Raw genomic sequence first — 15,494 nt, 5'->3', positions numbered from 1 at the left:
GGGGGAGTGAATGTACAGCGCTCTCTCCACCCTCAATACCACGACTGAGGTGCCCTTGAGCAAGACACCGAACCCCCAACTGCTCCCCGGGCGCTGCAGCATAAAATGGCTGCCCACTGCTCCGGGTGTATGTTCACGGTGTGTGTGTGTTCACTGCTGTGTGTGTGCACGTTGGATGGGTTAAATGCAGAGCACGAATTCCGAGTATGGGTCACCATACTTGGCTGAATGTCACTTCACTTCACTTCACTTCACTTCATCTAACTTCTCATAGTTAGATGAAATACATAATTTAATTCCTCAAAATTAAATGCAGAAAGACAACCAGACAACGTCGCCTCGGCAACGCGCGCTGCAACCGCGAGCTCTCACTCAAAGGGGGAAGAACCGCACCGCGGGCACTTGCCAGAGTGCTAGATCTGGGGAATGCAGATGGAGATGGGGCGAACCCGTCTCCAACCCGTCCGCCAGATCCATGTTGCGATCCCCGCGATCTCATTCGCAGCCATGCCTCAGCAGTGGCGGACTGGAACCGCGAGATCTTAAGGCGGGGAGAAGCACAATCAGCCCTTTATCTTTAGAGCTGACAGCGCGAATATAATGATGTCGTCATTCATAATATGCTTGTGCAAACACTGCAGCTTTACAAAGGTCATCGACGTCCTACACGTCCACCTCCTCAGAGGAAGACAGGTGGAGCGTCAAGCCCTCTCTGTGGGGGGGAAGAAACCACGGGGCGGGCTTCCGAACACAGAGAGCGGGCGCTGGATCTGATGGGAAAGGAAGAAGATAGGGGCTCGCCCGTCTTCATTCCCTCCACCTGATCCATGTGCGATTCCCACGAGAGCAGCCGCCGCTCCGCCTTTTTTTCTTTTTCTTCGGCAAAAGCGGGACCGGCACTGCGAGGAACGCTAGGGCAGACGCAGTGGCAAACGCTCACAAAGCGGACAGCTGACTTGAGAGCTGACTATGCGTGCTCTGCTCTCAAGCAGACCACACACGGACTGTGTACCCCTGCAGTGATATAACGTTTGCAGGGAGGAACATACAGCCTGTAATGCGATCTGCTCTCGCCCAAGTGCTTGCACACATTGTGGAGCTTATTTCAAGTGATTGTGCTTAGGGACAAACAACACTAAATAAGACACACATACAGAGTAGCGGTTGCTGAATGACAAAAAGCTGATGCCGGCTCCGCCGCATGTGCTTTTATGCTTCCTGGTCAATTACGTCACCCGCCCGTGACGTCTCGCCCTTCCATTGGACAGATTACACATGTAATTCAGAGCGCGGTCACGCTGGAGGCGTTCCCCTAGCGTTTTCAACGCTGCTCGAGTTCGTGGCCTAATGGTTAGAGAGTCGGACTCGTAATCCAAAGGTTGCGGGTTCGAGTCTCGGGCCGGCAGGGATTGTAGGTGGGGGGAGTGAATGTCCAGCGCTCTCAATACCATGACTGAGGTGCCCTTGAGCAAGGCACCGAACCCCCAACTGCTCCCCGGGCGCCGCAGCATAAATGGCTGCCCACTGCTCCGGGTGTGTGTTCACGGTGTGTGTGTGTTCACTGCTGTGTGTGTGCACGTTGGATGGGTTAAATGCAGAGCACGAATTCCGAGTATGGGTCACCATACTTGGCAGTATGTCACTTCACTCACTCACGTATTTATTTTTGAACATTTTAGAGAAGAGAAGAATCAGCGTTGGGTACAGGATAATGAGCAGGACTTCATATCGCATTTCTTCATAGCTCAGCATGTCGGAACACTAACTGGCCCAGACATTGCAATGAATTGAATGAATAATGATGTTTTCTCTCTGTCCTGTGTTATTAGGGGTTATCTCTATGCGGGTCTAGAGTTTGGAGCCGAGTGCTACTGTGGCCATAAGATCCAGGCCCCCAACGTGTCAGAGAGCGAATGTAATATGGAGTGTAAAGGGGAGAAGAGTAACCTCTGTGGAGGACCTAATCGACTGTCCATATATAGACTGGAGCTGAGCCAGGAGTCGGCCCGCAGATGTGAGCACCCTGACACACACATACACTTACACACACGCATCTGCAAGCTCATGCTCACATGTATATGGACACGGATGTGACTCATCACTGATATCAATCTCAAAAGCAGAAAGGAGCGTGTGACTTTTATAAATAAGACCAAATTATTTCTTACATCAAATTGGGTAAGACTTTACCTAAGGTTTAATTTGCTAAAATCAACTACTTTTGTTGACAACTAACAATAAACTATGCTTCTACAGTATTTATTCATCTTCATGTTAATTTCAGCACTCATACTTTTTAAAATTTAAAAGGTTACATTTGGTTAATGCAGTGTGAACTAACATGAACAAAAATGTATTAGTTGTAATTGTAATATAATTAACAAAGGTTAAGAAATGCTGTAAAAATATATTGTCCTAATGTTAACCCAATGAGACCTTAATATTTTTTGCTAACAGAAATTGGCTTGTTTGTATTTACGCTATTTTGATAATCAAAGCATAATAGCAAGAGCGTAGCACAGGGCAAATGGCTCGCCAGCGAGCTCCATGGGGGAGTGATTTCTACTCTTTGTTTTCTAGTGATTGCAGAAAAATTATATCACTTTGTTTCAGGGTTCCCACACATCCTGGAAAACCTGGGAGATTGATGACTAATTTTCCAATCATGAAAAACACATGGAAAATGAGAGAAAAAATTTAATTGTGTTTTCTTTTAGCCAAGAACGAACAGTTCATCTCTGGCCTGAAACAATTCATTTTAGTAATTGTCCATAAATCGGAAACTGGCTAGTTGTTCATCCAAACGCACGATCGCAATCGCCTCGTTTGTTTTATTTTGTCCGATCTCTGTTCCAGACTTGCACACAAACTGTATTACAACCATCTTTCAAAATACAATTTGTGTGGAAATATTACGAAGTCTGTAAACGGGCCTTTAACAGACAAGAGATGCTGTAGATGAACACAAAGAGGAGAATCAAAGAGGTTACGCTTTATTTTAAGGTGCCCTTGTTACAGTGTATTTATACCTTTAAGTACTGAGTAATATTAATTAACTAGATGCACTTACTAAATGGTTAGGGTTAGGATGAGGGTTTGGATTAGGGTTAGTTGCATGTAATTATGCATAATTTATTGCTATTACTATGTAACATGGACACCGTAAAAAAAAAGTGTTACCGAAAATACTGGCAGAGCAAGCTTACTGTCATGACGCTCAAAATATTGGAAGAAAATCCTTTAGAATGAATTGGGGGTGGGGGGCTTCTCATGTATCTCTGAGGGGAACTGACTGTCTTCAGAAGTCTAGATGGCATTTTCTTTTCATGTTGCCAGTGTATTATGCATACTAAAGTGGTATTTGTAGGTGCAGCTCTGCTTTGTTTACATCAGTAAACAAAGAAACGCTATATTGCTGCTGTCAGAGAGTGAATCTGCATTCTTATTCAGCCCGTCTTCTGTTTTTGTGTCATACAGATATGTTATATGTAGCATAAATTCAAAGATTAGGACAGAGCATTCTGTCTTTGCTTCAGAGTTTGAAATTACATCTAATTTAATTTAATGTAAATCATAAACTGTTCATGTAGAATCCTTCTTTGGATTGTGATTAAAATGCAGTTATTGCCTCTAAATTTAAATGGCTACAGAGTTTGGCCTGTAAAAGAGCAAAAAACATATTTTTGTACTCATATTACAACTCATATCTTATCTCTTATTTAAAATAAATAAAAATCAATCAATCAATTAGAATCAGCCCATTTGCTTGTAAGAAATTGGAATCGGCCATGAAAAATCAAGATCAGTGCATCACTACTGACTCTTGACAGTTTGTACATTGATGTGTTTCCCAGCCTTCTATCCAGTGGTCAACTTTAAGAGAAGTGTTTCAGTAATTCAAAAGTAGGATATTAGTACTTCTGTACCATTTCAATACTGAAATTTTAAAAACCTAACAATAGCCTTTCTGCAGCGCTGGTAGTAGTACAGATTCAATTGAAGTCTTGAGACACGAAACAATCGGTCTGTGCAAGAAACTGAACAGTATTTATACAGTTGGACATTGTGGTGGATCAGGGGTAAAAAATTATATAAATGCTGTTCAGTTTCTTGCACAGACCGACTGTTTCGTGTCTCAAGACTTCAATTGAATCAGTACTACTCTGAATCACAATCACAACAGCTGGCACGATGAATCAATGTGATCTGGCATAGTAGACACATGCGCGGAAGCGATTTGTTGTGCATATACATCACCCATTGTTTAGATCGCTTCCGCGCATGCGTCTACTATGCCAGAGCACGTTGACGCGCCTCAGAATACACTTATTTTTTACTTGACCCTTTTAAAGCAATACTTATAAAATAATATTTTAAAAGATTTTTTCTTTAATATTATTATTATTATTATTAGCATTAATAATGAACTGATTTAATTTATTAGTATTTCAAAATAGGTAAATAAAAAATTTAATACTTAGATTTTTTGGCTATGGTACTGAAATTGGTTCCGAAACTCATTTGTTGTTATGTATTATTAAGAGCTCATATTAAAGAGCTGATTTTATAGTTAAGTCATGGCCATAAACTACTGTATGTTTTTAAAGACTTTTCAAGAGAAGAATATATTACTTTAGGGCGTCATCCTTATCTTTTATTCCCCTCATAAAAGTCCTTAAAGTCTTGGAAAATGATCACTGAAAAAGAGTGGGAAGCCTGAATGTTTGTTTTTCCCATCTCATTCATTTTGTGTTTATTTATTGTAGCCAGTATTGTTTAGATCCTTCTCACAGCATCCATTTTTACAATAAACTATGAATAAAATAAAATTAATATCCATTTCCAGACCTTTAAGGCACGTCCCTCACCCTTTTCCTTATGCCTCATGTTTCCTTTATTGATCAAAACATAGCACAGGCAGAAACTTGTGACATTCTACCCCGTGTGTCCTGAATAAGCACTTTTCTCATGTGACAGGATGTCTGTTTGCGTATGAGAAGTTATCTGATAAACACTGCAAGTGAATACAATAGTTGTGCAGGAACAACTTAGCCTTTGATGAAACCATGCTTAAATGAATTGATAAAAGACCATGTCCACTTGTACAAATAGTGATAGATGCTATTTACACTCCGTGCAAATAGTGTCAGATACTATTTGAACTTCAATGTATTGCTTTTTGTTTTAACGAGTCAATTTAAAAACATTTACAAGACAGTAGCTGGTGAGGTTTTCACAGACAAGCAACACTCACATTTTCTTCAGAAAATGGTATATATGAGGTTGTTTGTGTTGGTTTTACATTTTAAAAATTCATTTTTATTTTGCTTTTCAGATGGGAGTGCCATATTCAAGGGCTGTTTCAAGAGGCCAGACAATGTGATCCTGGCGCTTCCTGCTAGTGCGGTTATTAAAAACATGTCAGTGGACAAGTGTGTTGACATGTGCACAGAGAAAGTGAGTATGTCGGGTCTCTCTCATACTTACAGTACTGTGTTTATAGACTGTCCTATATAATCTCTTTCTTTTTCTGTCATAGGAATTCTCTCTGGCAGCCTTGGCTGGTGAAAAATGTCACTGTGGATTTCCTACTCCACTCTTCACCCTGCATGAGCGTGAGGATGAGGAAATGTGTCTCCAGCACTGTGCCGGAGAAGACTTTGAGAGCTGTGGAAACAATGACTTCTTTGTAGTGTACCAGACCCAAGTACAAGGTAGCATTAGTTTGTTTGGACCCAAACAATGAGCTCAGCTGAGCGCACAGGCAGCCCACATGCACAGTATTTTCCTGATTTAGGACAAGAACAAACATGTCAGGTCACTATAGAAGCACAAAATATAGCCCAGGTTGTGCTGCTTCAGCACATTCAGTCTTCACTGAATGAATGAATGAATGAATGATTTATTTATATAGCGCTTTATTGTGTATTGCTGTACAACCAAAGCGCTTTACAATCATGTGGGGGGGTCTCTCCTCTACCACCACCAGTGTGCAGCATCCACTTGGATGATGCGACGGCAGCCACAGAGGTGGTTTTAATGACCACAGAGAGTCAGGACCTCGGTTTAACGTCTCATCCGAAAGACAGTGCTTTTTGACAGTATAGTGTCCCCGTCACTACACTGGGGCATTAGGACCCACACAGACCACAGGGTGAGCACACCCTGCTGGCCTCACTAACACCTCTTCCAACAGCAACCTAGTTTTCACCGGAGGTCTCCCATCCAGGTACTGACCAGGCTCAACCCTGCTTCGCTTCAGTGGGCAGCCGGTCTTGGGCTGCAGGGTGATATGGCTGTGGCTGTGTTTCAAACATGTGACGAACTCTAAATGAGCTTTAACTCTAAATGCATGCTTGTAAAACTTAAATGGTGCAAACGTCCTGCTGTGCAAGCAGAGCCTTTTTCCGAAACACGCACATGCACTTGGCCACAAAACCACATAGAGTCACTTTGTTGACTTTGAGGGTGAGAGAATTGCCTGTTTATAAGCACTGGTTAGTTCTCTCCGCAGTTTTTAAATATGCTGCACAAGTGTGTGTGGTGTGCTGTGGAGTGAAGGGTTGGGGGTGACACATCAAAGAGTTAAAAGCATCAAAGTTTCCCTCAAATCTACGCTAGCTATTACATAAAACAACAAAAATCAAGAAGCTGTGGTTTGTTAATTCTCGTTAACCTTTATTTTATTGACAGAAATACAAAGAAAAGGTTTCCAATGTTTTCACTGGCCAACTTAAATGTATTTTGTAAATATAAACAGATTTTATATCATATTTTGATTTTGATGGCTGCAACACGCTCCAAAAAAGTTGGGACAGAGGCATGTTTAACACTCTGTAACATCATCTTTCCTTTTAATTAATTAACAGTGTTAAATTGTATGAGAATTGAGGATGCTAACTGTTAAAGTTTTGCATGCAAAAATTTTTATCCGGACTTGCTTGATACAAGACTTCAGCTGCTCATCAGTCCGAAGTCGTTATTGTCTGATTCTCCTCCATACATTTTCAATAGAAGACAGATCCACTGGCCAGTCAAACCATGCTGTTGTAACACATGCAGAATGAGAGCTGGGATTGTCTTGATCTAATAACCATGGACTTCCCATGATAGACTGCATCTTGATCGCAGTGTATGTCTCTCTGCAGCTCTGTATAATTAGGGGCTTTTGCACCACATAGTTCTAGAAACTAGCTAGCATGGTGGTTCCTAGAGCAGCAATTTCCCCCTCGGGCCATTTAAGTGAATGGCGGCATGAACTCTAAAGCGGCTGACAGCGTCTTTGTTCGTGAATATGTTTACATGGCTTTTTAAAAATGCTGGGTAGACGGTGCTTGGTTTGGCCAATCAGCATACACTTACGTCATTTGCTCTGCTTCACCCCCATACCATGAAAGTCTGGATGATCCCTTTGGTCTTTGGGACCGAGAAGGTCCGTTTTTCCCAAGAACAAGCTGAAACTTGGACTCATCTGACATTTCCACTGTCTTTCTGACTGTCTGAGATGAGCTCTGGTCCAGAGAACCCAGGCAGCATCACTGCATAGTATTGATGTAGGTCTTTCTCTTTGCGCAACAGATTCAAGTTGCAGCGGAATACTGTGGTAAATAACTGTGGTTTTCTGATGTAATCCTGAGAACGTGGCTATATTTGACACTGCAGCATGGTGGTTTCTTATGCATTATCTGAGGGCTCAAAAGTCTGTTTCAAAACAGTTTAACTTTTATTTTGCCTCTGTTCCAACTTTTTTGGAGTGTGAACAAATCTATTCTTTGTACTTTTGTCAATTAAGGGGAATTAGTAAATCACAGATTCTTAATTTCACTGCATTTTATAAAATGTGTCAACTTTTTTGGAATTGGGGTTGTATATTACTCATGGTTTTGTTAGCTCACCTTACATTACACAAATTCACACATCCTGTGAAAGCTTTAATTTAATGCACAAATAAATGCACAGCCGTTTGCACTTGCACTCTGCATGGAAAATATATAAGAATATTTTGTGCACTGTTGCATCTTAAATAACTTTTGTAGTTTATTTTGTGACATTTATATAAGCTGTTTGATTGCTTACATCTGGAAAGACCGGTTACACTCATGGTGTGGATGGATTGCCTGTCGGAGACAGAAGATAATTTGTAGTTTATGGTTTCAGGACCTTTTGAATAAATGTTTTTGGGTTAAGCATTTGGAGCCTAATGATTATTTTTTTAAAAAGACAACATTTTGACTTAGAATTCTGTCATTTATTTTGACTAACGTTATCTGTGCAAAGTTATGACCACTAAGGCACAAGGACAACAAAGATAAGGTTAGTTTCAGCTTTACACAGATAAGGTTAGCAAATTCATCACACTGTAACTATGTTAACAAGCTTTGTCTCGTTTCCTCTTCAGTCTGATAGTCATCCACTCTGTGGTGAAAATTGGATGGTCATCATGTACAGCTTCAAACCAAATTTGCAAGCAATCTAACATTTGAAAAGACTGAATCAGACTGTTCTCAAGAGAGAGTTTCTAAGATAAACTTTTCTCATTTAATCAAAATAGCAGCATATTTTCATGGTGGTGTGTGCATTCCTGTTGGTGTTTACAGAGTGCAAAGGTTCTGTGATTTCAAAACTACAATTTTTTTTAGTACACGTATGTTACCTCTAGGTCATAAATATATGTGCTAATATACTTGCTTTTCAAGCAATTTCATGGAGACTTTGAGACTTTTTAAGGATTTTTTCACTTCAATATTTTACATTTGCCCTGATATGTGTTCTCCTTTATGTCGACAGATAATCGTTGTATGGACCGGCGCTTTTTACCCACTCGTTCCAAACACCTAGTGGCACTAGCTAGTTTCCCAGGCGCAGGGAATACGTGGGCCCGTCACCTAATTGAGCTGGCCACTGGTTACTACACCGGGAGCTATTATTTTGATGGCTCACTGTACAACAAAGGTTAACTTAACATTTTGTTTCCTTTTTGAGAAGGCCATCCTCTTGCTTGCTGATGGTCTCCTCTCTCTTTGCTCTCTCTCTGTCTGCAGGTTTCAAAGGGGAGAGAGATCACTGGCGCAGTGGTAGAACCATATGTATAAAGACCCATGAGAGCGGCAAGAAGGAGATCGAGGCCTTTGATACCAGCATTATTATGATCCGGAACCCTTACAAAGCCCTCATGGCAGAATTTAACCGAAAGTATGGCGGCCATATTGGATTTGCCTCTCAAGCTCATTGGAGGGGGAAAGGTGAGAGATGAAAGCTTGTTCTAAAGCCTAGCGATGCACAATACAAACAGCAGTACTTGCATAACGCATATAAAAACCGTGCATGTTAAATATCTGTGTTAAAGAAATAGTTCACCTAAAAAGGAAAATTTGCTGGAAATGTACTCAGGCCATCCAAGATGCAGGTGAATTTGTTTCTTCATTGAAACAGATGTGGAGAAATGTAGCGTTATATCACTTGCTCACCAATGAATCCTAAGCATCCGATAAAACATCCGATAAAAACACCACAGTAATCCACACGACACCAGTCTGTCAATTAACGTCTACTGAAAAGCTGTCAGTTTGTAGGAAACAAATCTATCATTAAGGTGTTTTAGATTTAAATCATGGCTTCCAGCCAATATACCAGTCGATCCATGATAATGCAGAATAATGATCAGTTCTGGATAGTAACTGATTACATGTAATCTGGATTTGTTTAAGATTATCGTATTTAAATAAATGTGATAAACGAGTTAGGGCAAATTTTCATTTTTGGGTGAACTGTTCCTTTAACTTTATACTGCTGCTATAATTTACAAAAATTTTCCCATCACAATTTGTGCAGCTTCTTTTCCATATACAGATGTCTTTTGACACATTTTTGTCTTCACTGAGCTCATCACATTATTTGCTGGCATTATCTGTATCTTAGGCCAGTTTGGTAGACCAATGTTTATAATCAGGCTAAATGTTTGAAAGAACTTGTTTTGTTCTTTACGTTGTCATTAGTCTGAGGGTTAAACTAAGCTGCTATACTGCGGTCGAGAGTGTGTGCTTAGCAGACACAAGAAGCCATGACTGTGTTTAAGGTGCTTCTTCAGAGCAACTTGCTTAAGACTAATGATGCTTATGTTTAGGTACAGGATTCTATTATTGGGCACCAAATACATGTTTCTGGTGTTTAAATTTGAATGGTTATAACCATTAAACCAAAACACATTTAACTTGCAGTTAATGGAATTTTACTAAAATGTTTTGTTGCATTTAAAAAAAAGTGTGTGAACTATGGTAGTGGTCAGTTTATTGTGCAAAGTTGTCCTTACCCCAATGAAGTCCTTTTTTAAGCAATTTTTCTCTCTTGTTCTGCTTCTTAACAATATTTTTTTTTCCCACGGAGAAGCAGATACTTGTGACATTTTTGTCTTGATTTTCCAAATGAGCATCTTTCTGTTTTTGTTACATTTTTTAACAGTTTTATGAAGATGCCTGTGTGTGTTTTTAACACATTTGAATATTTAACACTGCATGTTCCTCAGTTATTGTTTCACTGTTCTTGTTGCTGTGCCAACAAGCTTATTAATTATTTCTGATGTGTCATACTGACCAAAACGCAGAAGCATCTAAACAAATCAGCATTTTTTGCTTCTTCCTTTTGTATTCCATTCTTTTTACATCCTCTATCATCTGATCATTTTATTTGGTTTGTGAAAAAAAGATTATATTTTATTTCTCAGCAAAAAATTATATTCTGTTACTTAAATACTAACAAGTTCATCAATTCAGAGTATGATTGACTTCTGCTTAATTTGTTGTTGTTTTTTTCAGAAAAGTGTTTTGATCATTGATTAACAATATACTTAAGCAGTTCTGCTATTGAATCAAGTTGTGTTTGGTGATGTCTGGTACATTTGTTCAGTGCTGTCACACGTCTACAAAGTTTTTCTAACGCACTAAATCTTAGGCGCCATGTTACTGCAAGATGTCATTGTTCAAGAAGTTCAACTCTCTCATTCTCTCTCAATCAGAGTGGCCAGAGTTTGTGAAGAACTACGCTCCGTGGTGGGCATCCCACACACTAGACTGGCTGAAATATGGGAAGAAAGTTCAAGTGGTACACTTTGAGGATTTAAAACGGAACCTTTTCTCTGAGTTAAAAGGCATAGTCATCTTTCTGAGCCTAGAAGTGTCAGAGGACCGCCTGCTGTGTGTGGAAGGACAGAAGGATGGGAACTTCAAACGCTCCGGGCTGAGGAAGCTGGAATATGACCCTTATACGCCAGAGATGCGTGCCACTATTGACGGGCTTATTAAGACCGTGGACACGGCTCTCAGAAAGAGAAACCTATCTGGTGTACCTGAGGAGTACAAGCCCAGATGATACTCATCTCTTCACTTGTGCTTTTTTTTGTTCACAACACTTTTTTCCCCCCAGCTATACCCATTTTTCCCCCTAGAATATGAAATTGTTTATCATCGTTCTGTTTGATTGCTTTCAGTTTTAAGAATGCTACAGTATGCATTGCACAAATGAACTGCTGAAAAACTGTTTGCCCTTTCATTAATAATCTACACTACATAGTAAGACATGGGCTTGTGCAACAATTTGCTTTGAGTTTAATCACCATGGATCCATCTTCCTTAGGCCATTACAAGTGTGTACAAATTCAGTTCTGTCATTATGGGAAATGACTGTTCACACTTTTTATAAAAGCGTCTGTTGCCACATAGACATCCGGGACAGCTATTTAGATAAACCCATGATATCTGTCTTTCATTAAATTGGCTTTTCCTTCAACTACTGGACTACACTATGATCCCTCAAGCACTTCAGTCTCATTGGGAATATCTGGACAGCTAGTTCATTTTTAACATTTGAACCCCAGCTTCCTGTTACCACAAATATCTGGAAATTTCCTTCAGATGTTTTGATGCTTCTTAAAACTGATCATAGTTAAAACTAATATGGACAACAAAAATCCTCAAGCTATACCACGTGTATTAGATAAATGCATGGGCGACTCGAAAACACGTTGTCTGGTACTTGCCTTCAGTGATTTGCAGGCAAATTGCAACCCTTATTGAGCTATCGATTTAGATGAACACAACCAAGTTCTTCTGTTTTGTGTTTAGAACACTTCTACGTTGAGATTGTTCCATTGAGTTAATTGATTTAACTTTCTTTTTTTCTCACTGAGGTTTTAAGATGTATTTGCAGTGGGCGGTCAAAAAAACATTTCATCTTGTGTTCACAAAGTTAAAGAAATGGGGGCTTCTTGTAAATTGCTTAAAATGACATTGACTGACCTTTTACCCCTTTATTATTTTAATCTTCTGTAGTTTCCCCCAAAATGAAAATGCATAGTTAATGTTTTTGACAGACGTGGTCACTATAAACATGGGTCTTACATTAGAACTTACTCTTGTGTGAATACTTGGAATCGGATGAAGATGAGTAAATCATGACAGAATTTTCATTTTTGGATGAACTATCCCCTTTATGCAAAAAACATTTCTTCAATTTATGTCCCAGGTTAGACTGTGAGAGTAGTTGCACTTCGTACTGTGTGAGGTGCATTGAATAACCTCCCCACAAAATCAAATAATTCCTCCCAAAATATCATTAGTTGTCAGGTTTTGGATGCAATTATAAACGTATTCCATGTAGAAATTTTCAGAATTCTGATTTTTGTTTTGTTTGTTTTTATTTAAAACAGCAAATCAGCTTTATAAAGTAATCTTGAAGGGGTGAAAGCAAGTATGAAGCAATGTTCTTAAGAGACGAAAAGCACCTCGCAGGTAAATTTCTGCTTGTCAGCTGAAGACCTAACAAATAACATTCAATATATGTAAATACACATATATATTTTTGTAATGCTCACAAGGAGAATGACTAAAAGACAAAGCGTCACCTATATTTTTGAAAAGGCTTTTAAATTTGAGCATTACATGATTTTCATTTCAGAAAGGATCTGAAGTGTCTTTCTGAATGTATTTTGTATGGAGTGAATGTAAGGAATTTCTACCAAACAATTATGGAAATCCGAGAGCAATTGCCAGCAATGCAAAGGAAATTAAATGATTGCAACAAGATTTTTATTATAATTGTAAGCTGAGGGAAGTGTGTGAATATGAGGTAAGGATTTGAACTTGTTTGGATGGTGCATCAGATGTCCTGATCAATAAATTCCAAAGCCCCAACTTCTCAGAGACCCAACATTAATTTATGTATGTAGTTGCATGCTTGCTTATTTATGATTTCTGTGTGCATTTGGTGAAAGGCTGAAGAAACAAACAAACATTATTTATGCAATTTCGTTGGTTTCTAATGCAGCAAAAAATTGCACTTTACTTTTAAATCTCTCTTTACAGCTCTATTTACATTGTATTTTAAATGCTGGTTGTGTTGCTACTTCCTAGTGTCAGAGTTAATAGGTTTTATCGCTGTTTCAGGAAATGGCACAAACAAGTTTCCAGGCTGCAACAGCTCTCTGAGGACAAACATACTTTTTGAAACACTGCATCAAATCATAGATATTCAAAAGCAATATAAGCAAAAGTTATGGTCCACCCTTGTTTTACAGATCTCTCATCTGCTTGTCTGTCATTTGTGTTGTTTTCACAGGGGAGGTTTGATACGAGCTGCTCTCGAGCAGCCAGTGCTCCGAGCTAAAAGAAGCGTCTTTGTTGATAAAGTTACTGCGGTCATATTGACTGAGACGAAATCTCCCCACCATACATTTAATATGTGGTAGGATTTATTTCCAAACACTAGTCAGTCCAGTAATAAAATGAAGCGCTGCTGTACACTAAATGGTCAGAAGTGAAGGGCTGCAGATTGTAACTAAATGATTGAGCGGTCTGAATTAATCCGCTTACTCAAAAGTGAATTCAAGACTGTTTTGTGGATCTTTTTGACTATGACTTAGAAACAACACATGGATTCCATTTGCTACCATTTGAGTTGCAGTCTACAGCCCTGCATCTTACTAATTTAGTGTTGGATAGTGTTTTTTTTTTTTTTGTGATCAACTTTTTATTGTCTTTTATATATAACATCATAACATCCATTCAACACACAACAAAACAAACAAAAAACAACAACAACAGACATATAATCAATAATTTAAAGAATCCAGTCAAGGAGGAGAGAGAAAGGGGAGGATTTTTATTTTTTTTAATAAAAAAAATATTATTTTATGTAATCAAGTATGTTCAAGGAAAAACATTGACAAGCATCAATAGTACTAGGTTTGGCCTTATTAATTTGGGCTGTTGTACGCTCACAAGTTACTATTTTAAGGATGCTATGGATCCAATATGTTTTCCCACACATGTGCAGTGTAAACCAGTTCTGTATTATTTTTTTCTTTGCAGCTGTAAACCCAGTAAACAACATTCTCTTTTGTATTAAGCTTATACAGAGACCAGAATCATAGTTGAGAAGGCATAAACTTGGGTTAGCAATGTAATCAATTTGTAGTAAGGAAGATAAAACAAGGTTTACATGTGTCCATAGATTAATGACGATAGGACACTCCCAAAACATATACCTAATAAAAGTACCTGATGATACAGTATTACATATATGGCAGTTAAAATTTGGTTGTAGTTTAATTTTGAATCTTTTGTAAGGGGTTATGTATGCTCTATGAAAGAGGATGAGCCAAGTTTTTGGAAGTTAATTTGAGATTAGACCTTCTCCCAGGTGACCGATAAATTAAAGTCAAATAATGCCCGATTCCAGATAGATTTGATAGAAAGAGGTTTTGTAATGCAATCAATAATTATATTATATATTAAGGAAACAGATGGCCAACCAGAAGATGGTGCAATCCAATTCCGCATAGGATAAGAGGGAGATATGGATAGTGTTTTTAATGAAAATGGCAAATTAGGGCCCGTATTCACAAAACATCTTAAGGCTAAAAGTAGCTCATAACTCGCCAATTTAAGAGAAAAACCAGATAAATAATTGGCGTCAAATTTCCTAAATTTAGGACTCCTAAATGTTTACTCTAAGAGTATTTCACAAAGCGTTTTAGCGCTCTACAATATTCCTATGAATAAATCTCTGATAGAGACTATCAGCCAATCACTGTGTCTGTAGTAAGCATACTGACATCATCCACCCCGCCCTTACGCTCAGCTTAAGACTTCTCTCTATTCCTTAGTAAACGTTTGTCTCAGCAGCTTTGTGAATAATTTTTAAGAGAAAACTCTTAAAAACTTTTACTGCTATTTAGGAGAACTCTTAGTACTAAGATACAATGTTTTGTGAGTACGGGCCCAGGTCTATAAATCTATGAATACAAAATAAAGCATAAACTACCAAATACATGCAAAAAATATTTTTTGTAATCTTATAAGCAGGAAGTATTGAAAGTTAGGAATTATCGTATAATGTTTACCATCAAAAATTATAATAATAATAATTCTGAAGCGTCTTTGTGAATGTATTGTTTATGGATTTAATTGATAGGCATATGAAATAATTAAAAGAAAGAGAAT

General features: G+C 38.7%; 1 protein-coding gene across 3 annotated transcripts in view; it reads left to right on the top strand.

The window, feature by feature from the left end:
* Positions 1-13,204, top strand: part of LOC306869918 (sialate:O-sulfotransferase 2-like) — a 67,097-nt gene extending 53,893 nt beyond the window's left edge. For all 3 annotated transcript variants that reach the window (XM_079416864.1, XM_079416865.1, XM_079416866.1), the window contains 6 exons: positions 1,830-2,014; positions 5,336-5,457; positions 5,540-5,714; positions 8,788-8,952; positions 9,042-9,242; positions 11,012-13,204. In XM_079416864.1, the coding sequence (XP_079272990.1) occupies positions 1,830-2,014; positions 5,336-5,457; positions 5,540-5,714; positions 8,788-8,952; positions 9,042-9,242; positions 11,012-11,364 (1,201 nt within the window). In that variant the 3' untranslated portion in view covers positions 11,365-13,204. The remainder of the gene's footprint in view (positions 1-1,829; positions 2,015-5,335; positions 5,458-5,539; positions 5,715-8,787; positions 8,953-9,041; positions 9,243-11,011) is intronic.
* Positions 13,205-15,494: the final 2,290 nt, after the last annotated feature.

Source organism: Barbus barbus, assembly GCF_936440315.1.
Source record: "Barbus barbus genome assembly, chromosome: 5".
Classification (NCBI taxonomy): domain Eukaryota; kingdom Metazoa; phylum Chordata; class Actinopteri; order Cypriniformes; family Cyprinidae; genus Barbus; species Barbus barbus.
This window is presented reverse-complemented; position numbering and strand designations above follow the sequence as displayed.